Here is a 22,165-nt window from a genome sequence, read left to right on the forward strand (position 1 = left end):
ACACATACACGAGGAAACAATGTCCTACGCTATTCAACGACTAACCTAACTTCGGGCGAAAACCGTTTTTTTATTTATTTGTTTTTCCACTTCGTTGATCATTCGATTCTGACTCGCCAATGACCATCCACCGACTGGTGGCAGCGCTGTGTAGTTGGTGGATGTTTCGGCCAATTGGGAGAGTTCAACTGAATCGTCGGACGGGCACATGGAAATGGAGCTTTAGGCCGAGTTGGCAGTCGCCCACAAACACACAGGCGATATTTTTAACGTCGGTGATTACTGCAGTAGAAAATCGAACGTTGACGAAGAAACCGACAAGGTTAATCGCCCGCACTCTTGACAATTGTCTATTTTCATCAGGTAAATACAGTTATTGTACATTTGATAGTGGTTCTTTATATTTTTGCATGTGTCTGGGCAAAATTTTCGTGGTTATAAATCAGTTTTTCCCGAAGTGATCGAGAATAATGGGTTACCAACATTTTATTCTTGAATCGGTACGGAACCGGCCGTTTTGGAGCACATGGTCGGTTCCTGGAGACGATTAGAAGTTCGCGAGGATTTGGGGGGGTGGAAACTGCGTAGGTGCGATATTTCGGCGGCGGTGGAGGGCGGGGCAAAATGGACATCAGCAGTTTTTAAAAATATGATTTTTATAAATATTTTTTAATTTTTGACGTTTTATTACGGCTTAACCCAGAGAGGGAGATTTGTCCTTTCCAAGGAACAAAATAGTTTCTCTGTTAACTAAGCTTTATCCAAAGTGGAGATTCGTGGCTTGGATGTACGATAATTTTCCATTCCAGGACAAGTAGAGGTTATCGACAAAATGTCGACGTTTCGGGGAATCATTGAGGAATTGCCAGGAATCTCCATGGATAGATTCCAGGAGGAAAATCGCAGCTGTAGTACAGTCTTCTTTCTTAGCCATTTTCATACTGACCATCTAGAGGGTCTCAACACACACTTCTTTGAACAATTAGTTTCGAAGAAACAATATCTCTACTGCTCACCCATTACAAAGACGTTTTTGCGGTTAAGATATGACTTAATTGGTGAGCAAGCCAGTAGAATTGCAGAAATTACAATATGTAATCCAATTGTTGTTACATATAGAGATCCAAGTGTTAGCAATTCTGATGTAATAGTTACGGTAACTGCTGTACCAGCTGGACACTGTCCAGGATCAATCATGCTTCTGTTTGAAGCTGATAGGAACGATAAGAAAGTAACTGTGTTGTGCACAGGAGATTTTCGTATAAATAGGGAAGATTTTTCGAAATTAAAACCACTGCATGATAAAGTCAGTGGTAAGCTCGTGCCCAAGGCATTTGATAATATTTACCTCGACACGACTTTTTATAACAAACGATTCAGTTATTTTCCGAGTAGGCAGGAGACTCTAGACGTTATTGTCAGCGATGTTCAAGAATGGTTGGGAAAAAATGATAAGAATCATGTTTTTCTTGAAATATCAGCTTATTATGGCTCTGAGGATTTATTCAGTAAGCTGTCAGCTGCTGTTAAAAAACGTATTCATGTGAATCTTAAAGTCCAAGACAGTTACAGGTATATTCCGGAGTTGAATCTGTATTCTACTGAAAATGCGATGGAAACTCGTATTCATGCATGTGTCGGGAAATATCAGCGCCGGTATCTTAAGTCTGATGTACCTTTGCCTTGTAAACCCGAGGTTGAGGCTCAGAACATTCTGACTATTGTTCCATCTGCTCAAAGGTGGGCTGATAAAGATTTAAGGAAGGGGTTCATTGAACGGGAGGCGAGAAAATTGTACGTCTGTTACTCATGCCACGCTTCTTACAATGAATTAAAAGAATTTATTGATTATTTCAAACCAAAAAAAATCCATCCCTGCGTTGTTCCCGATATTGTGAGTAAGAATGCGTGGATGGCGGAGGCTAAAAAGAAAATTACAAATTTTGAAAGAGAAATAAATTATACCTTTTTACGAGCTTCGGAAGGGGCTGCTAACAGTTTAGATTGGGATTTAATGGAGTATAAATCTTTCAAAAAATCCGAACGAACAAATGGTGATTCATCTGATGATGATTTTTAATAATTTTATGAATTGATTACGATAAACATGAAGTAATTGCTCCTAAGTTATAGGGTCAATAACACATCATCATCATAAATGATGTGTTTACATTGGGATGGCTTGTGCATGTTTACTTTGATAATTAAGTTTTAATAATTTTATATTCGTTAATTAAAGGTCGATAATCATTGTATTGACCCTCAATCATGGGTTGAAATTTTATACGTTTATGTGAAACAATAAACATGGAATTTGTATTAATGTGACTGTTTTTTCGTTTCCCCAATTTTAATGAGCTCTGGAAATTTTTTCAATTTTGTTGCAGAAAATTTCAAGTTCTTCGTAACAGTAAAATGGCGACAACTGGGCTGGCACAGGAGAAAATCTGGGCGACGAAGTCTGTGTACGATAGAGCAGAAACAGCACACTTTGAGCGACTGGCAAAGGTAAGTTTCGCTGTACCCAAGTGAAAAATGAAAAATGTACACAAGCACATCTGTCAGACACTTAAACCGTCATCATTCTTCTCATGCGAAACCTTTGGGTTGACTGTTCATTAACAAATGCACGGGGAATATCTGGTGACAGCATACACATCATTTGTTTCAACTTCAAACATTCAGTTATAATTTTTTTACTCGTCCAATTGTTCCATTTAACTTTCATTAAACTCTGAAAGTGCCTCCATCAAGTGAATATTTGGAGAATGAATGTCAGTATTTTGTCAAATGTTACTTGTCCAACTTATTGAATCGCAGTGCACTTAATCGTTTAACATGAAAAATGTTGCAAGGTGGTGTCACATAATATTATGGAATGCTATCCATCTAATCCTAAGAGCTTGGTATCTACTAATCAACGAGATAGTGTAACGACTAATCATCAGACCAAGTGCTCGTCAAAGAAATCCAAGGAGAAAAAAAATAAAGCCGATAAAAGGAATAAATCTAATAAAGATGTTAAAAATGAGGATGCTGAACAAAAAGAGCAAATTGTACTTAAGGTAGATTTTGTGATCACTCCGGAATTCGTTATTTTCAATTATTTTTTATTTTGTTCGGTTTCAGTTTTAGTTGTTCCACAGATATTGATGTCCAACCCACTCATTTAGTTCCATTGCATTGTAGATTATGGCTATTGAGCAATTTTCAAGGAATATTTCGGAATACAAGGCAGATAACAAAATTTTTATTGAACGTGACAAAAATAGTTTATGCGAAAATTTCACTATCTTCTTTAGATTTAGAAATATTCCGCATTTTATTGTTTTACTCTTAAGTTAGTTAGATTTCTTTGCAATTATGCACGAATTTCAATAGTGTAGTGAATTGCAATTCTGAAATTAGCTCGTATTGTTTCACCAATTCTTTGAAAATTTAGCATCAGTTGATTTTAAAGGCAAATGATCCACTCTAGATACCCATTGGTGCCACTTCGTTGCAAGCGATAAATATTTCATTTATTAGTTACAAGTTTGCTATGAATTAATCTCACTCCATTATTATAGAAAGCACCCAGTAATGTGCTTGATCGTGTTGCTATGATTTTCATTTGATTCATATAATGTTGAATGATCCTTAAATTAAATAATCGGTATGGCTACAGGAGAGCCGAGGGTCTGCTTGTTCAGTCACCCCTGCCAGTGGGAGTTTGGCCAACGAGGTTGCAAAGGCGCGTCAGCACATAAAGAATGGTTTACAGTGTGTGAGTACCGAATATCTTGCTCACCTGCTGAATTATTCAAGGAATGGGCAATAGAAATTTCATGAAATTCAGTCGTCTAATTGAACCTTAAAAAATTATTTATTGAAAAACCTGGCACTGTCTTTAAGAAATTCTATTAAAATTCCATGACTATTTTATCTGGGAGTATTCAATGAAAACCGCAAATGAGTTTTAATTTTTTTATAAGAACTTTTTAGAAATTCCCCAACCAAATTCTACATTTCCTTTTCTTACTCTTTCGGAATTAGATAGATTTTTAATTAGCTTTCGTTCTAACTTCCACTCATTTTACTCTACTTGCCGTCTGTGTAGAACAATCTAGTTTACATCCTATTGCTTTTGTTGGCTCATTTTCCTAACAATTATAGAGTCATTAACAAATTACCTGTAATTTTATATCCGGGGAATTAATTATTACAGGTCAATAACATCGCCACCAATGTTAATATCAGCCTTCAGGATCTGCCAGCGCGTGTGGCTGCAATCGAGAAAGACACCAGTGATCTCCGTAACAGTAAGTACTCTTACAATAATTCAAAGTAATTGAAGAGGGATGGTACATTTTTTATCAAGATCTTATTTAACATTCAGCAAATAATTCATAAAGAATCCTCGAATACTGGAATTGACTTAATTCGATTGACCGTGTTGCCGTAGAATCATGAACATTCGTTCCACTCTCTAATATTTCAGGTGTAGCTGAACTGAGAACTCTGATTAAGAACCTCGATTTAAAAGCGGGTTCAACACTCCCAGAGCCTTACATAGCTATCTGTCCAGCAAAGCCACAGGAGCCTGAAGCCCCATCAAAAGACGAAGATGACGACGACGTTGATCTATTCGGTTCAGACTCTGAGGTAAGAAACCCAAAACTACATTGATTTTCAATTCATCAATGAATATTTTCGATGGAAAACACATTGTATGAATTTTTGTATCCAACATACTTTTCAAAATTTATTTATCCCCTGTTCGATTGGAAAACAGATCGTGACATTTTCCCTAGCATGAACTCTCTTGAGATATAATCTCTTCTGTACATATTATACCTTCGGTTTTTTCAATACTTCGGTCGTCATTTTTCCAAATGCATTTATATTTAACACCAGATATTCCCGAAATTCTAAGCATACACAAAGTAAACTCCATAACAGTGTCATCTAAAATCATGTTTTACCAGTCATAGCTTCAAGTATACAAACGATTTCATTGACAATTTATCGTAAGTTGGAGAACAAGTTAAATAGAAAAGTCTGTATTAAATTTGTTCAGTTGATACAGTAGTTGTTGATTACTGATTATTATTCTATAATTATTATCGTGAAGTCGACGGAATCGTTTAATTCAATTTTCAATTGATTCGATAACTAAGGGTGAAGATGCAGCGGCCGCCAAAATCAGAGAAGAACGTCTTGCGGCATACAACGCCAAAAAATCCAAAAGTAAGTATTTTTTCTTATCGAGAATATAATTTTTGAATTGAAAACCTTGAAAACTTACCAAACTTCTCTTGGTGCCACACAGAACCAGTACTGATCGCCAAATCCAACATTATCCTGGATGTTAAACCATGGGATGACGAGACTGACATGCAGGCATTGGAAGCTGAAGTCAGGAAGATCAATACAGACGGTCTACTCTGGGGAGCAGGTGAAATCACATTCCTTAATAATAATAATTGATTGTCCTTTGCAATGACTCAACAATAGTAATTAATAATTAATCAGATTTCTTTCTGAATACGCGTAAATGGATTTTTAAAAGTCTTGGTACTATAACGCTCTTAAAAAAGAAATTAACTCATTTGATTCCATTTCAGCAAAACTGGTGCCTCTCGCGTATGGAATCCACAAACTCCAAATCTCCTGCGTCGTGGAAGATGACAAAGTCTCAGTCGACTGGTTGACTGAGGCTATTCAAGAACGGGAGGACTATGTACAGAGTGTAGACATAGCCGCATTCAACAAGGTTTAAGGCATACGAATTAACCCCGTATAAATGATGTTCTAATCAATCCATATACTCATGATTACATGTCGCCATTCCGTTGTAAAATGAAATAAAGAAAAATCCCTCTAATAAATAATTATTTGTTGGCAATCACTTGTCATTTTTGTCATTAGACATTTACAACAATATTGAATTTTAAATAGAAACTGTGGTCTAGTGTTATTTATAAAAATTATAATGTTCCAAAATAACAGTCTTGATAACAATTTAATGTTCCGAGAGTAGCAAGAAAATTAAATGTGTAAAAAAAAGATATTAAGTAAATAACAAATTTTATGCATAATGTGAAAACTACCATCAGTGTCAAACTTTTATAATAAATAATTTGTTTTTGGGTACCCTGAATGTAGCAACAACAACTATTATTATTCAATAAAATAACTGGAGAGAAGTTGATGGATCAAATTTCATCAATTCAACTTGCCTTCAACTATGCAGTTACTAATCTCAAATTGAAATAAAACATCAATAGTACTGTAAAAAACCAAACCATCCAGATAACGTGGGAGTTTTTTTTATTTCTCATATTTACATTGAACGAATTGATTTATTTTTGTTAAATCGACGTTGGCTGGCTGCACACTGCGTGCCATCACAAGCAAATTGAAAGTGCAAAATTCAACTCGCGACTTGCGATGCTTATCCTGACAGCATCAATCGATGTCCCGATTATTCGGTAAATTCTATTCAACTTATATAACTACGCTTCATGAGTTTTGGTAATTCTTCTTGCTTTATTTTTCTTTTTTTTCCATTGTTGTTCAATCGCATCAACTGAAGAACGATTGTGTATAAAAGTTGAGACATTGACTTTTACTTCTTCCTAGGGATGAATGCTAATTTAGTACTCTTTATGGTTGTCCACTTGTGTTTCTTCATGTAGGTCAAACCGATTATCAGGATGGTACAGATGAACATGGACTGGAAAATATGAATCAATAGGTCAAGAGTGAATCTAAAAAATTTAATGGAGCGCACAATTTTTGGTGCCTCTCTCTATCGTGCTAATGAATCAAAAAATGGCAAAAATTAAGTGTTGATTATCAAATTTATTTGAAACTGAAGTAGACACACCATCAGCACGACAAATAAAGGCTCCATCAATAAGATAGTTGTAACCGGTGAAATAATAAACAACAGTATTTGCGCATCACTTACCTTAATAAATAGCCTCTTCCTCTCATCAAACTCGTGGTTCGCTGACCACATGAGGAACGTAACTACATCTTTAGCAACTTGAGACGCAGTGGCTGGTGTTCCATCTTCATACTCCAAGACTTCATCATAAATAACCTACGACGGAAAATGACAAAAATCCATAAATCGAAGCGCACCATTGTCACATTAACTGGTGCGGAACAACGATCAATTTATTTACCTGTCCCATACCAATGGCACCTCCTGGGAAGTATGGATTGAAGTACTGGCCCTCCCTAAGTGGGATACCAGCCGGAGGATCGCAGTACCCAGTCAACAAAGAGAAGACGTAATTCTGCGAAAGGGAAAAATCATAATTCCTGATCTTTTCGGAACTCTTATAATTAGTTAATGGCAGGAGTCATTTGTCATATATACAGTTTTTTTACTTTGGAGTGTGACAACACAATGTTTGATATTACCTCTCCATTATGTCTTGCATTGACCATGTACGAGAGATCTGGGGGATATGCGCCATTATTGGCAGCACGCGCAGCCTCCTCATTGGGATAGGGCCTGGGGACGTAGTCCGTGAGCTCACCCGGTCGCATGTAGTACTCGCCGGCTTCATTGGGCCCATCCTTAACCTCTACCTCTGCAGCGAGGGCCTTAGCCTCCGCCTCGGTGTGCGTCACACCCACGAGATGACGATAGGCTACGAACTGGAGACTGTGACAGGCAGAGCACACGTTCTTGTAGACTTCCCATCCACGCCTCATACTGGGCAGTTGAAAAATAAGGCCCTATTAGTTTTCAATGCACATCTTTTCCATGTTTTACGTCATTATAAATTCCATAAAAAAATTACCTGGCGTGATCGAGAGAGGCAATGAGCCCGTCAAAACTCCATGAATAATGGGGAGGGTGAGCGATGAGTTCAAATGCCTTCACTGAGTTCTCCAATGTGTAGAGTAGTGCACCAAGGCCACCAACAGCGACGCCCATGCATGTTGTCATCTAGGAACCATAAAAAATCAATTTCGGCAGGAAAATTTGTTTTCGACAGATTTCGAATGTCACGGGATGGATTGGAATGATGAAAATAGTATTTTCAACCTACCGCTTTACGACCTCTCGACCAATTCCTGACGGTTGAAAATTGGCTGGCCTATAAAATAATAAATAAATTCATTACTTCAAAGGGTTCATACATCTAGACATTTCCGTGGAAAATTCCATGTTTCTTCTGAAAAATTTATAACAATATCAGTCAACTGTCCGGACAAGATCTGAATGTCCCATCCGACTATAAACATTCACAGTGCTAAAAAGACAACTAATTAATTGAATAGTGCATGGGAAATTCGAGTAATTAATTCCCCCTATTTGTTTTTGATTTTTCCATACATATTTACTTCCGTCAACACCGGTAGATTTTAAAAGGAAAGATAAAAGCCAGTTTTCCTGCCAATTTCCTTATCTGAGAAAAATGCCCATACATTCGCTGAGACGAATGCGCAACTCCCAAAAATGTCACTCGAACATATCTTTCCGCCACTTCACACCTAAGATTCCAAGACACTGGTAAAAATAATAACTGGAAGGAATTCCAATGATCTCCATTGACTACTGATTTGGCAGTAACACTTGTCATGTGTTGCCGACAGATAGTTTCTGGGTGAGGTGAATCGGAGCAGGACACAATAAGAACATATAATCATTACATAACACCTGAAAATTTATAAGCTCCATTGAATCCACTAGAATATATCCACAAATTGATGGCACATGTCCCCATCGAGCAATAATTATACCTAATAATAATATCGATAATTGTCAAATTAAGTGAATAATGTCACACACACACAGCACGAATCATAAGGCTGCAGACAGCAGTCCAGTGGGTATCAGTGGGCACCATCCGCAGTACATCACTAAAGGTTCCCGTGATTATCATCAACAATTAATGTCTAATCAACCCTGATTTTTTGCCATTATTTAGTCACTGTTAATTCACTCACCTGATTGAATAAACCCCCATTGTTAGGCTTTAAAAGGCCTGATCGACAAATTCTACCGATCGACGCTGCCATCTTGGCCAGAGGTGCAATGTGCAAAGAGCGCAAGTCAAGATCATAACTGTCAACAATTTATTGCCCTCAACAAATCAGAATATAATGACAGTCTCTCCTGTCTTAATATTTTATTCAATAAATGTTTTTCAGACTCAAGAATATTTTGTATTTGGTTTTCTTTGGGAAAAGGAGGGTGAAAAGTCTCTCGCATGATTCAGACCAGTTCTGCCAACAGAATTATTCAAATGTTGGGTAAAATTGTTGAGATTCAGTAAGTTTTGGTAGTGGGAAATAAACAATTGTTTGTGAACTCCATAGAAATCGTGGAATATATATTTTTATTTGACTCCTGTCCCTAAAAAAATGACACATATGGGGAAGGGACTGCGCATGCGTAGAAAAGTTGGCTGCATTGGCATCAGTCTCTCTCTGGAAGGGTCTGAGTAACGGTGTCGGCTTGCTGGCTTTGTCAGATGGTGTCGCGTATCCTTTAACATTGCATCAATCGCCGTTAAACTCATATTGAATCAAGATGAGCGCCGGAATGCCAGAGCTGGGCTCTAAGATCAGCCTAATATCGAAAGCCGATATAAGATACGAGGGAAGGCTATTCACGGTTGACCCCCAGGAATGTACAATCGCCCTTGCCAATGGTGAGCCTTTCAATTCTGTTTCTTTTACACTTAAAACGTATTTAACGAATTCAAGATGGTGGTACTATCGCTGGTAGCATCATCCTGCTCCATTTTATTCGACTGATCGTTACAAGTTGGGGATTGTAGGCGTTGGGTCGTCCCTCCCAGGGAAAAATTGTTGGGCAAATTGTTTCATCATCGTCTTTGGGGTGTTTGTGCAATCAGTGGAATTTTTTTTTCCTCTGATCGAGTTCGTTGTACCGCTTGTTTTCGGGGGGAAAACAACGGGGGTCAACCGGCAAATGTTGTAACGGATTTTGTGACGTTTTTCAAGAGTTTTCACGAATTATGCAAAGAATGATAAACATTTTTTGGCGTTTTACGGTGAGAGGAAAGCTTCAAATGCTTTTATGACTGAAAAAAGCTCTAAATTTGATGAATTTCTATAATTAAGACATTCACTTCGAGTTCAAGACAAATTTATTATTATTATTGCTCTTTTTTTCTTTCTCTTGTGGCAAGAACTTCTTTCTCTAAAAGGGAGCAGATATTGTGATGCAATTTTTCAGGATTTTTGGCGATAATTTCCGGACTTTTAAGGATCTTGGCGAATTTTTGAGGGTGTTATCACGATTTTTTTTGTGAGTGTCAGAAATAAGTTGCGAGGTTTTTATTATCAAATGCATTACCTCAAATTACCATGAATGCTTTGATTTTAACGCATTTTCAGTCAAAAGATCCTCTTCCCCAGTATTTTGCCTCTTACGGAGAAGATAGCAATGTTTTACTTTTATTTATGAGAATTTTTGATATTCTTGAAACTTTATTACGGTGAACACGCATTTTCTGATTTTTTCAACCGCAGAAAAGTGTCGAGAAATAATTTGATTATGATTTTATTCATCTTCATTTGCTGCAGGGAAAAAGAAACAGATGTTCTACCCCGATTTGTAAGGTTATCTTTTTTTTCTGAGTCATTCCCAGGTTCGGCAGAGTTCTGCTGGTTTGTCTTGATTTTTTGAGGGGGTAATGAGCATTTTTAGGATTTTATTGGTCCAGTAAATGAAAAAAATGATTCCTACGTGCGATAAAGTGGAATTGAGAATGGAAGGAATGTCGCGACCAGTGACTTTCTTCGGAAATCGAGAAAATTCTCGATTTGTCTTGAATGTTTCTGATCAACCCCTGTATGGTGTACCTAGTCTTCCGTGAATCGGCAATGGAATCCCGGTTTGCCCATTGTCTCCGTCGATGGTCTTGTTTACATCGTTGTCCTTGTCACTGTAAAAACACAATTATAATCCCCCATTCCAGTATCACCGTTGTTTTGAATCTAATGGGATACGAAGTAAATAATACAATCGTATGCTTTTGGGAAAATTAAGGGACTACGAATGAAATTGTGAAGTTTTAATCATGACTCGAGGGAATTACTTTATTTTTCAATTTCGTTTACAGTACGATCTTTTGGAACGGAGGATAGGGAGACGCAGTTTGCGGTGGCGCCACAGAATCAAGTGTATGAATACATTTTGTTCAGGGGTTCCGATATTAAGGATATTCGAGTTGTCAATAATGTCAACACGCTGCCCAATGATCCAGCTATTGTACAGGTGAATGAAATAGTGCAAGTCAATTTTCATGCATCGTTAAATAATTTTTTTTAGTAAAAGTAACTATTGAGCACTCGTTTCTTAACACAATAATATTGTTGGTACTTCCACTGAACCTGTCGGAGGGTTAAAAACACCAATAAAATAATTTCTTCAATTGGAAAATATATTTTAACGACAGATGACAGTGCAGCCGTCGATGGGCCAGCAATCATACCAACCTCAACCGGGATATGGGCATCCAATGATGCCCCAGATGGGTCCAATGGGTGGCCAATATGGGGCGCCCTATGGGATGGCCATGGGCGCAATGGGCCCCGTAATGGGATTGCCAAGTGCCTCGAGGGATCCCCGTATGTCCATGAGCAAACCGAATAGTGAGTTGAACTCCGGCCCTGCTGAACAAAACATCATCAATATCCCAAATTCTCTGCCGACGGCGAACGTCAAGCCGTTGACAAAAGATCAATCTCTGGAAGATGGTAAACTATTTTTGCTATGCAAAAAACAAAAAAGACAAAATTGAGATATGCAGAAATTATGTGAAATTTCTCACTTCAATTTGCCTGCAATTTGCTTCTACGGCTATATTCATTGATAATTTCACGCTTCTGCTTTATTATTTTTTTCTTTCTCGTTGCAGTCATTCATATTGACGCTGCTAAAGGTTTGATCTGCTTGATTTCATTCGCTTTGTATTATTTTAGATAACAACCAATGCCAGAGTTTGATATTTTTGATTTTCCTCAACGTCTAATACCTCATTATCCTAATTATTCTCTAATCTTCATCCTCTTGCCTGCTAATCACCCAACCGCATGCCTCATTTATTCACGTGGAAAATCATTAGAAGCAACAGTTGAAACTCAAAATACATTATCATCATTAATTGTAAATAGTTGAAGAGCCATTATTTTCTGTTTAATTTGAGTCTGTACTGAAGTGGACTAGCTTATAAAGAAAAAAAAATGCTACTATGTCTCATCAAAGTTCGATTTAATTAAATGACCACTTCCCTACAGAAATATTAATCTCATCAATCATTCATTCATTTTATTTATTGGGTCTTGCAATCATCCCTTGGTGAGCCTTGCAAATTACCCCGAAATGCTCAAATACCACGGAATATTTGCATATTTTCCTATTTCCCCAGGCGTCCTCGAGATGCTAAGTGGAGCCTCGCGCTCAACGACACCTACGTCCTCCCTATTGACCCGCAAGAGTCCCACAAACGACCAAGGAACTCAAGTTGGTCACCAGCAGAACCAACAGGGGTCTGTAGGCAAGGTTGGAGACAAACCCATCAACAGAGGTGTTCAAGGAGCCCACCGAGACCGGGACACACGTTCGAGAGGTCGCAGTAGCAGCGGTATGTCCCAGTACAGTGATAGCAAGGCGGATCAATTGCGTGAATCAATGCATCCGGATGGACAGATGCAACATCAAGGACAGCGTAATGTACATATTGGTCAGGGAGGCCCCCGTGGAAATCGCGGTGGTTGGATACCACGTGGTAATATCCAACGTGGACGTGGCCGAGGCGGCCGTGGTGGAGTCTTCCGTTCCAATCAACCTGGAAATGCTGGGGCCAAGCCCAAGAATACCCTGAAGTTTGAAAATGATTATGACTTTGAACAGGCGAACACCGAGTTTGAGGAGTTAAGGTGAGAATTATTTCATTTTTATGTAAGACGCTTGGTAGGAAAGCCTAGACCTGAGTGACGTAGTTATAAAAATTATTTTTTGATATAACTCTCAAGCAAAGATTTTTCTAATTAAGACTCTCTTTAATTTTTTTATAATTTTATCTCCTTTGTTTTTCCATTTTGTTCAAAAGTAAATCACCGTTATCAAGATGAAGGAATACGTCCTGCAGGGACTAAATTTCTAGTAGGTAGTATAAATTTCGTAGAACTCACGTCAAGTTTTCATTTTTTGACATGAAGCGTTGGACTAGCTAATTAGCATGATTTGTGCCGGATTTGTTTCGATTATTACTTCGAAACGATGAATGTGGATATCATGCCAAAGTAATTGGTACGTTATTAAAGCCGTTTGAACGCCTTTCGAATGGTTTACGCTACGTACCGACAAACTGATTTCATTAGGCTACAAATTTTAAACATTTTCAATTGCGGTCAAATAATATATTCCATTTCTCAATTCCCAGATCCCGACTAGCAAAGACCAAGATTGACGCAGGTGCTGAGAACGAAAAGAAAGACGACAGTGGTAATGAAACTGGTGCTGGTGAGAATGAGCAGGAGGAGGACTCGGACGTAGTGCACTACGACAAATCGAAATCGTTCTTCGACAATATCAGCTGTGAGGCAGTTGAGAGGAGTAAAGGGTCAGTACATAACAGATTGCAATTATCACACGTGTTGGTCTCGTCATTTTTTTTTACCATTTTTTTTGTTCGTTTGTTTTTCGTTTGTCGTGTTGACTTACTTGGTCCGGAATCAATCGATTCCATGCTGTCTAATTCCCATTAGAAGATCTCAACGTACGGACTGGAGAACAGAGAGAAAACTCAACTCTGAGACATTCGGTGTATCATCAACGAGACGTGGAGGGTTTCGTGGACGTGGGTACTATCACAATCGTGGCATGTCTGGTGGTATGTACCGCGGTAATAATCATGGCAATGGTGGACAAATGGGTGGATATCGTGGCAACTACAGGGGACAACGAGGTGGTAATAATGCTAATCGTAAAACTGGACAAAATCAGAGTAACAATGCCGGCCAAAATCGTAATAACAACGAACAAAATGCCAATCAGCCACAGCAGACTAATCGTCTTATACCTGGCGTTGTATAAAATCAATTGATCACTCATCACCGAAAAATATAATCATTCTCCCCTTACCCTTCAAATAATTTAGATTAATGAGAGGCAAAAGAGGATTAGCGATTTCACGGTTTGAATAAAAATCGACAAGAGACAATTTATAAGTATTTACCTTAGATTAAGATTTTTACAAATATGTGCTTTCATGTCAAAAACAACAAAAAAAATGAAAAAGGATACAAATTGAACATAGAATTTTTGAGCCAGATTGAGTCCCACTTTTGGACTGATTAATGAGACTTTGGTTTAAGTGGGATGTAGAAATTATTGAATATGTATTTGATGTTCGATTGATGGAGATTGGCAGTGTGAATGGTAAATTCTTTAATCGCGTATTATTGAGTTATTATTATGCGATTGATCGACGGCCATTTGAAGAATTTATTTCCACATAATAGATGAACAAAAGTTTATGAAGTATCGGGTTCAAAGGGTTTGGGGGAGATGAGAAAAATAATTAAATTAGTGGAGGGAGATAATGAACTTGAGAGAAGTTTTCTGTTAAGCTTCGGTGAAACTGGCTGTATTTTAAATGTAATAATCACGAGACATAGATTTGTAAAAAAGGGTTTCAGGGAATTGGTGATGAGGAGATATTCGGATCTGTTAATTAGCCCTCAGTGTTTCTCCCTCTTCATTTGCATGACGAGAGTTCTGCGATTGGCATTAAATCAATTAATATAAAAAGAAAGGTTGTACGATGTTGGCATTTTTAATGGGGAGAATTCAATGTGTTTCAACCATCAACGGTTATTAAACTGAACAGCTCCATACGTTTTTCTTATATTTATGTGTACAGAGAGTATGTGTATATAGTATGTATGCACATACTGATAATTAGCGTGCAATGAGTCTTGTCCCTAGAATTTACGGTTAATAGTTACGATTTATGCTATTCATTGTTGAAATCTCAGCCCATATAAATGTGAAACTACCTCCAGTGCATTATTTCGTATGTTGAGCCAATTTTTCAATATAAAATACAAAGGTTATGCTATTTACCAGTGGAACATGGAGGGAGTGAATCATAATTTTGTTTATTGCAGAAAAACAAAAATTTTCCAGTTGTATTATATCAAATAATAAAATAATCAATTTTGTAACGCTAATTATGAGTTTTTGCACATATGGTATCCAACAAGGGAAATATCTGTGGGCTCGCTTTAGTAACCAATGATGTTTAAAACTCAATATTTTCTCACTAATCGAAAATATGGCGTAGCGGTTTGTATCCGCGCAGTCGGAAGTCGATGGGATGTTTTATTGCCAAACGAGTGGGGAAATACTGAGATCATATAAAATAAAAATTATATAATTAACACTGATTACCACGGATGTCATGGATCGTGGTAGATACGAATAAACGACTAGTTATTTGGCCGTCGAATTAACAATAACTAGATTGAAGTGTAAAAAGACGAATTATCCCGAACATGTTTGAGTGATAGCTTATCAATGTAAAATGCCTCATGGATGGTATATAAAATATGTAATAAATGTGAAATTGCGAGAAATGAAATAAAAGAGGGCGCAATGTAAGCATTAAAAACAGGTAAAAGAACAAGAAAAAGTGAAAATAGGAGGAAAAAAATGGTGTTTCGTAAAATAGTCAATTTTTTGTGGGCGCTTGAGGGATAAACTGAATAAACTTAATAAAAATAAATACAAATCGTTGTCCGGAACGACGAAATACCGAACAGAATGAAATTACGCAATTTGAATTGATAATAAATCGGTACAATTGTCGCATAAATTAATATTCAATCAATTACGAATGAATTTGTTAATTGGCGCCAGTGAAGTCAGGATAACGGAGAAGTCATTGAAACGTAACGAAAGAAGCTAATGAATTTACTCGTGGGAATACGCATTACAATTATTATTAATTATTTACGATTATAATTTCTTTTTTTTACAATAAATAGGCATGAAGACAGGAGAAATAAAACGGGAATATGAGATAAAAAATATCGCCTGAGCCCAAATGAATAGAATTAGGAGACGATGCGCGATTGATTCCGAAAATAATACAGCCTAGAACTTTAATATTAGTTGACCATAAACCAGTAAAAACAAATTAATTTCACGAGAATGAAATATTATGGCCAGATGAATTGAAAAAATTACGTTTTTAGGTGTTTTACAATATTTACTGAAGTGTTTTTTTGATTTTTCAGAACGTCTAGACTAGCGTGGGTGTGTGCGAAAATTCAGTGAGCATGATTGCACGGTGATTGTCATAGAACACGAACACTGTAGGAAAATGGGGGGAAATAATAGGAACAAAATGCAATGATTGAATAATAGTAGAAAGGGGTAAATTGTTCGCGGCTGTTATTTTTGTATGGTCCCCCAATACGGGTCCCGTCTCAAATAAGTATATACATAATACATGGAAATAAAGTTGAGTGAAATGGAGATGATACAAAACATACACACACTTATGAAGGTTCGCTGTCTGGAAGAAAAATAAATAAATGAGAAAAAAGGATATCAATTCAGAGTAGCCAAATTAATGATTATAGCTTGTGTGCATTGATATCCGTCTTCAAAGAGGATGGAGATACAGGTTATTGATGGAGAACGTACGTTTTATGTTTTTTTTTCTCTGTCGCATGTAATTTTGCGGTTGAACGCGATTATTCCTGACAATGAATGTGTTTCTTTTGTACAGCGGATATTGTGATTCCCCAATGATGAAAATAATAACGAAATGAAGCAATTAATGGAGCCATTTGTTTTGTTTCTTATCTCTTTTTTTATTCGATGTTGAACCCCTTGATAATGGTCTTTCTATTTTTTTGCTGCATTGTTTTTATTCTTAAATTCATCGAAGGATATGGGATTGAATGAGACATTTTTTTCAATTAACTGGAAAAATTTCCGTCTCACAGATATTCTTTTCGTTATTTAAAAAATATGTTTAATTTCTTTCGTTATTCCTACATTGTTTATATACATTACATGAGTAATATTTACAATTTGTGCAGTCTCTTAGGTAAATAGTACAAATACACGAATTAATCTTCCTTTAGTGAATGTTTTTCACAATAAAATATTGCTGACGACTAGAAGTTTTTCGATAAGTCGCATTTTTTCTTCGAACAAGATTTATCAAAGAGCTTACGCACAACCGGTGAGTCCAGCTGGAAGGCTATCGCATATCTCGCGCAACGGTCGTCCTCGGACTTTCTCAACGGTTTTGCTGACGACGAAGTTGTTCTTGTAGCATCTTTTTTGAGTGCTGTAGTGAGGGGTTGAAATTTCGAAGGGGGTCTTGCCATTTTCCACTGCCCAAATGCTGCCGGAGTCACCACATTTCAGGATTGACATCAATCCTTCGGAGACGATGAAAGGTCTATCAAAAAATAAAAGCAGAGTATTTAATTTGTTGACAATTTGGTCAGTTGATGCGTAGAAATTTTCGCGAAGAAAAACATTGATTCAGAGTATACTCACGTTTGAATGGGCATTTGCTCAAGATTTTTGACAAAATCAGCCTTCATAAATTTTGACAAAAGCCGATTGGGGCTGTCGACAGTGAGGGCCGTCTCGGTGAGCCCGGGGCAGAGAGCCATCACACGCACACCAGTTCTCTCGTAGTGATAAGGCGCCTGTGACATAGAAATTCTTATCTCTGTTCCAATTTCTTCGAATAACATTAAAAGGGGAAGTTCAACTCACCCCGAGTGACTGCGAAAGTCCGATGATTGCGTATTTCGTTGCGGTGTAGACCGGCAGTTGTGCGGTCCATGTGAAGTCGAAGTACTGAGCGATATTCACGAGGACACCGCCATTGGCACCTTGATCTTTGCTCATGAAACGCATCGCAAGTGTTGCTACTGTTATCATGCCTCCCTGATTTTGCAATTAAATTGTAATTTTTGAGTAACGTAATTCCAGTGAGTAAATTTACGGATATTTGGACTTGTCATCGATTTCTTTATTAGATTAATTGCGGTCTGTGCGAATAGATTTGCAAGATTATCTATGACAATTTTTGCTTCTATTGATTTTTCAAATAAAAATGAGAATTCATCAAAGTCTTCGTTCATGGACCGATCTAATTTCTCATATGTAATTTAAACTTACGATGTTGACAGCGATTTCTCGTTCCCATCTCCTCTCATCCAGGATACCTGCATTATTAATGACGATATCGATACTATCCACAATCGTCGAGACATGTTTGAACGCATCTGATGAAGACGAAACAATAATTAGCCAAGCGCCTACACAATAGTAATTGAAGAGAGTGTAAGCAAGTTGGGAGATTACCGAGTACTTGTGAGAAGTTTGATGTGTCTGCATGGAGAAAGATAATTTTTCTCCCCCCATAGGACTTGGCAATAGCCTTGACAGCACGTTCCCCAGCGGCTGCGTCAACGTCCATGATAACAACGGTTTTAGCTCCATTCTGAAGAAAATGATTAACAAATGCATATCCTAGTCCAGCTGCACCACCGGTGATTACTACGTTCTTTCCACAGACTAGACCTTTAATAATCTCGAGTTCTTTCGCCTTTTCCTCGGCGGAGGCGCGACGACTCTTGGTGATCGGGGATTCTGTGGATAATTGAATTATTCCATTGATATTAATATAAGTCATTGATTCTCCTTTTGATTTTTTTTCCCACGGACTCTGAATTGGGTTTACTTACCCATTGCAATAACTTATACAACTTTTGAAAAGACTTGTCGATCGGAAGAAGCCCTCAAGGATGTCGATTAAGACTAAACTCGCCTCCTACTCTCAATGGTATTTATACTTGTTCATCGAGTGATTTGAAACTTGCACACGCGCCACCGCGTGGCCAACCCCTTCCTCTCGATGAAGACGCGTGATCGGTATCGGGGTAAGTGCGCGTGCATCCAAGAAGAGGGGAGGGTCATCCTGGCTATCCAGACTATTCGTAGAATCATTTCTGATAAGGAGTCGATGAATAATAATAATGTCACCGAATTGCTGACTACATTTCGGTGATTATTATTTCCGAATAGCTAATCAGGAAAAGGGAGGACGAGTAGGAATAATGAGGACATAAATACGCCAACGAGGGGTTGTTTATGTTCCAATAATAATATAATATGCAGAAGAATAAACGTGGCCTGCAAATGCATCAGGTTTTTCTAGAAAATTCGCGACATTTCTGACATTATCTACACCCACCAGGCATTTCCTCCTAGAGCTTCTGGACATCGAGATAAATTTCCAACTGGAAAAAAATATAATTAAATTCAATTCAATTCATTACTCATGTGTTCTCAGATGAATAATTACAACTACTTCGGGCTATTTTCATTGTATTCAAAGTTCACTCTAGAACTGCCGGCAACCGGTTACTATATTGAGAACCGTCGATAACTCCACCGACGCTTCTCGATGCACTCCGGACAACCCCTCGCATCCACCAACCATTAGTCCCATAAAGCATTAGCAAAAATGTCTATAACAGAGATAAGAGTCTTATCGCCACGCGACTCTCCCGACAATGCACAGCACTTTTTGAGATCACTGGAGGTCACTTCATAAACATTTTTCTTGTTTCAAGGACTTGCTTAGAGCAGACCACAGTGATTCGGTTGAAAAGTTGCTGTCGATAAATTTCTTAGTACTACGGATTTTTACAGGGGATCCCCCAAATCCGAAAAAGGTCAGCAGTCATGTTATTATCCCCGGGTTATCGGGGGTTGGCGATTTTTATGAAAGACGCAGATACGTTCAATCGACTTTTAAAATGCTAAAACTGGTCTTCTTCATGTGGCGTAGCTCGAGGAGAATTCAGATACGGTCTCTTCTGCTCTTTTGGAAAGCAATCGTATCGCATTATCAACTCCACGCTGCTTTTTCGGCTCTCTCTGTCTCTGATTAGAGTGACTGCAGTGGGGAATTGTCGTCTGTGATGGTGAGTCAACAGAAATAAATAATATGGGTCCAGAGTACATCTCAAGGAGTCAACAGAATTAAATAAACGCAGTCTGATTTGCTTACAACGATTTTAATGTTCGACTCATTATGAATGATATCATGTTTTCATGTTCCTAAGAGGACAACTCAGAGGCCTGGGAATTCCCCACATGAGTCGAGCTGTGTTTTTAGGCTTTGCTAGGTCCGCAGTGAATTACTGGATCAAGAGAAAGTCATTTATTTATTTGTATAAGCGCTGATTATCAACATCTTCATTAATTAATTTTTTTAATGGTGAAGAGGTACAAAGGCTTCGCATGGTGCGATTGATCTATTAATTGGTTCACTAGGCGAGAGTCTCGAAGTCGGATATATCGGTGTCGCATTGCTTCTGGGGCAGAACATCGGGGGGTTTGATCTCGTAGACAGGTTGGCCGTCCTCACTCACCCAGATGCTCCCATTCTGAGCGCACCGAATTGCGTAAACTAAACCGTGAGCCACTGTCTCCACCCTTGGGGATATTAACAGAATTTCATAAGAAGTTCGAATGACTAAGGAATTTCATCAAGTCTGTGAGTGATTCCTTGTGCAGTTAATTAATACCTTTGTGGGTGAACTGTTACCGACCCCAGTGTTGATGTGGGTGATTTGAGGATCTCGAGACACTCTCGTGCAGACGATCCTGAAACTCCGGGGCTGAGGACTATGATCTTTACTCCAGTTCTTTGGTAATGATAAGGTTGCTGGGAACGTTACGGTAAGAGAGTGGAATTTTTAGTTGATTCATTCAAGGTATTTACGGCATCATCAGGAACAATAAAAAAATCAAGACCTCAATATTTTGTAAATACGTCATAAAATCAGGTAATGAATTTCGGATAGTCTGAGAGAATCGTAACAACTAGAGAAATTCCTAACATAAAATGAAAAATCGTCGAGATACTCACAGCGAAAGATCTGCTGAAGCTGATAACCGCCTGTTTCGTTGTCGAATATACCGGTAATTGCGGTAACGGTTCAAATCCCACTATCGAAGCAACATTAACAATAATTCCACCCCTGCCCCCGAGATCCTTTCCCATCTGCTGGACTCCAAGGAGAGTGCTTCGAATGACAGCGGTCTGGCAAGAATCAAAATGACAAAAAGAATGAGAAACTATTTAACAATATACTGATAACAAGATGAAGAAAATAAAATCCATAGTCTCACAACGTTGACGTCGACTGCTTTCATAATGTCAGATTCATTTATGAGGTCGACATTATTGATGAGAATGTCAAGTCCGCCAAGAGTATTGACAGCTTCTTTGAAAGCCACTGGAAAACATTACCAAGAATTATGAAAATTTTTCATTTTCGTTTTAAAAAGGAGCATGAGGATATAAAGGGAGAGGGCCTTTGGGTTGCGTATATATTTTTTCTTTTGCAATCGTATACTCTTTCGACTTTTTATGATTGTTTCCCCATCCTTCTAGGGCCTGAGGGAAAAACCCTTGGCCAGATACAGTTGTCACAATGTTGACATGTTTGAATGGTTCAAAGAATTGAAGTCTTTACCATCCAATTCATTCTTCGAGATGTCACACGGAAGCCAGATAAGCCTTTTCTGTCCAAACTCCTGGTTTATCTCCTCCACAGCGGTCATAGCCACTGATTGTTGATCAGTCAGGATGATAATACTCTACAAAGTCGATTTCAAATCATAAAATCTCTTGTGAATTAATGGAATAACAAAACGTAAACGTTTCATTGAAAAAATCTTCAAGAACATGACTCTGAGTCGAGCAAACTTATCTCAGCTCAGCACAACGTCATTGAATGACGTCCACTACTTTTTTAAACTGGAGATAAAATAATGCAAATTTTTTCTTACTCCTGCCCCATTTCTGAGCAATTCACGACAGAACGCAATGCCCAATCGGTTCACTGGACCAAGAATGACGGCCTTTTTATCCTTAATCTGCATTATTTTCTGTCGTATCACTCGGATTGATGAAATATTTCGATTCAACGCAATCCTACGCGTCTCACTTGTTCACTTAACACTCGTGTACTGATATCTGCCCCAGCCTCAGCGTTTTTGAGCGAATGAACCTCTTGACCCATTCCTCTCTTCATTCATTCGCGAATCGATGATAATTTTCAT

At 38.0% G+C, this 22,165-nt stretch overlaps 5 protein-coding genes across 13 annotated transcripts in view; 3 read left to right on the forward strand and 2 right to left on the reverse strand.

Annotated features, from left to right (window-relative positions):
* Window positions 1-97: 97 nt before the first annotated feature.
* LOC135163993 (probable elongation factor 1-delta) lies at window positions 98-6,718 on the forward strand. Of its 4 annotated transcripts, XM_064123922.1 has the most exons (9): window positions 226-363; window positions 2,388-2,508; window positions 2,856-3,065; window positions 3,668-3,766; window positions 4,208-4,301; window positions 4,481-4,644; window positions 5,160-5,229; window positions 5,312-5,437; window positions 5,607-6,718. In XM_064123922.1, exons 2-9 carry the CDS (start codon window positions 2,416-2,418, stop codon window positions 5,759-5,761), a joined length of 1,011 nt encoding a protein of 336 aa, XP_063979992.1. In that variant the 5' UTR covers window positions 226-363; window positions 2,388-2,415; the 3' UTR covers window positions 5,762-6,718. The 4 variants fall into 4 exon arrangements, with proteins under 4 accessions (XP_063979991.1, XP_063979992.1, XP_063979994.1 ...); XM_064123924.1 differs by lacking the exon at window positions 2,856-3,065; XM_064123923.1 differs by lacking the exons at window positions 226-363; window positions 2,388-2,508 and adding an exon at window positions 2,754-2,774.
* Window positions 6,296-9,092, reverse strand: LOC135163997 (cytochrome c1, heme protein, mitochondrial-like). The gene is made up of 7 exons (XM_064123934.1): window positions 8,956-9,092; window positions 8,055-8,102; window positions 7,803-7,951; window positions 7,417-7,714; window positions 7,176-7,289; window positions 6,956-7,090; window positions 6,296-6,718 (listed from the first exon to the last, which is right to left on the reverse strand). The coding sequence occupies exons 1-7, from the start codon at window positions 9,025-9,027 to the stop codon at window positions 6,611-6,613; spliced, it is 924 nt and encodes a 307-aa protein (XP_063980004.1). The 5' UTR covers window positions 9,028-9,092; the 3' UTR covers window positions 6,296-6,610.
* Window positions 9,093-9,443: 351 nt separating this feature from the next.
* On the forward strand, window positions 9,444-16,840 carry Tral (trailer hitch). 5 transcript variants are annotated; one of them, XM_064123919.1, is made up of 7 exons: window positions 9,446-9,662; window positions 11,103-11,257; window positions 11,439-11,739; window positions 12,411-12,921; window positions 13,428-13,607; window positions 13,753-13,952; window positions 16,288-16,840. In XM_064123919.1, exons 1-7 carry the CDS (start codon window positions 9,542-9,544, stop codon window positions 16,299-16,301), a joined length of 1,482 nt encoding a protein of 493 aa, XP_063979989.1. In that variant the 5' UTR covers window positions 9,446-9,541; the 3' UTR covers window positions 16,302-16,840. The 5 variants fall into 5 exon arrangements, with proteins under 5 accessions (XP_063979990.1, XP_063979989.1, XP_063979987.1 ...); XM_064123920.1 differs by lacking the exon at window positions 13,753-13,952 and having other exon boundaries at window positions 9,444-9,662; XM_064123917.1 differs by having other exon boundaries at window positions 9,447-9,662; window positions 13,756-16,840.
* A 167-nt stretch (window positions 16,841-17,007) lies between these two features.
* Window positions 17,008-22,077, reverse strand: LOC135163968 (uncharacterized). The gene is made up of 16 exons (XM_064123875.1): window positions 21,893-22,077; window positions 21,577-21,700; window positions 21,230-21,336; window positions 20,967-21,140; window positions 20,623-20,762; window positions 20,366-20,530; window positions 19,901-19,988; window positions 19,430-19,557; window positions 19,215-19,326; window positions 18,930-19,111; window positions 18,772-18,785; window positions 18,389-18,676; window positions 18,203-18,309; window positions 17,795-17,968; window positions 17,570-17,724; window positions 17,008-17,468 (listed from the first exon to the last, which is right to left on the reverse strand). The coding sequence occupies exons 1-16, from the start codon at window positions 21,983-21,985 to the stop codon at window positions 17,234-17,236; spliced, it is 2,286 nt and encodes a 761-aa protein (XP_063979945.1). The 5' UTR covers window positions 21,986-22,077; the 3' UTR covers window positions 17,008-17,233.
* LOC135163998 (complexin) overlaps window positions 20,636-22,165 on the forward strand; it is a 149,187-nt gene continuing 147,657 nt past the window's right edge. For both annotated transcript variants that reach the window (XM_064123936.1, XM_064123935.1), the window contains exon 1: window positions 20,636-20,776. The gene's annotated coding sequence lies outside the window, so the exon portion shown is untranslated. The remainder of the gene's footprint in view (window positions 20,777-22,165) is intronic.

This window comes from Diachasmimorpha longicaudata, chromosome 6 (genome assembly GCF_034640455.1).
Source record: "Diachasmimorpha longicaudata isolate KC_UGA_2023 chromosome 6, iyDiaLong2, whole genome shotgun sequence".
In the NCBI taxonomy this organism is placed as follows: domain Eukaryota; kingdom Metazoa; phylum Arthropoda; class Insecta; order Hymenoptera; family Braconidae; genus Diachasmimorpha; species Diachasmimorpha longicaudata.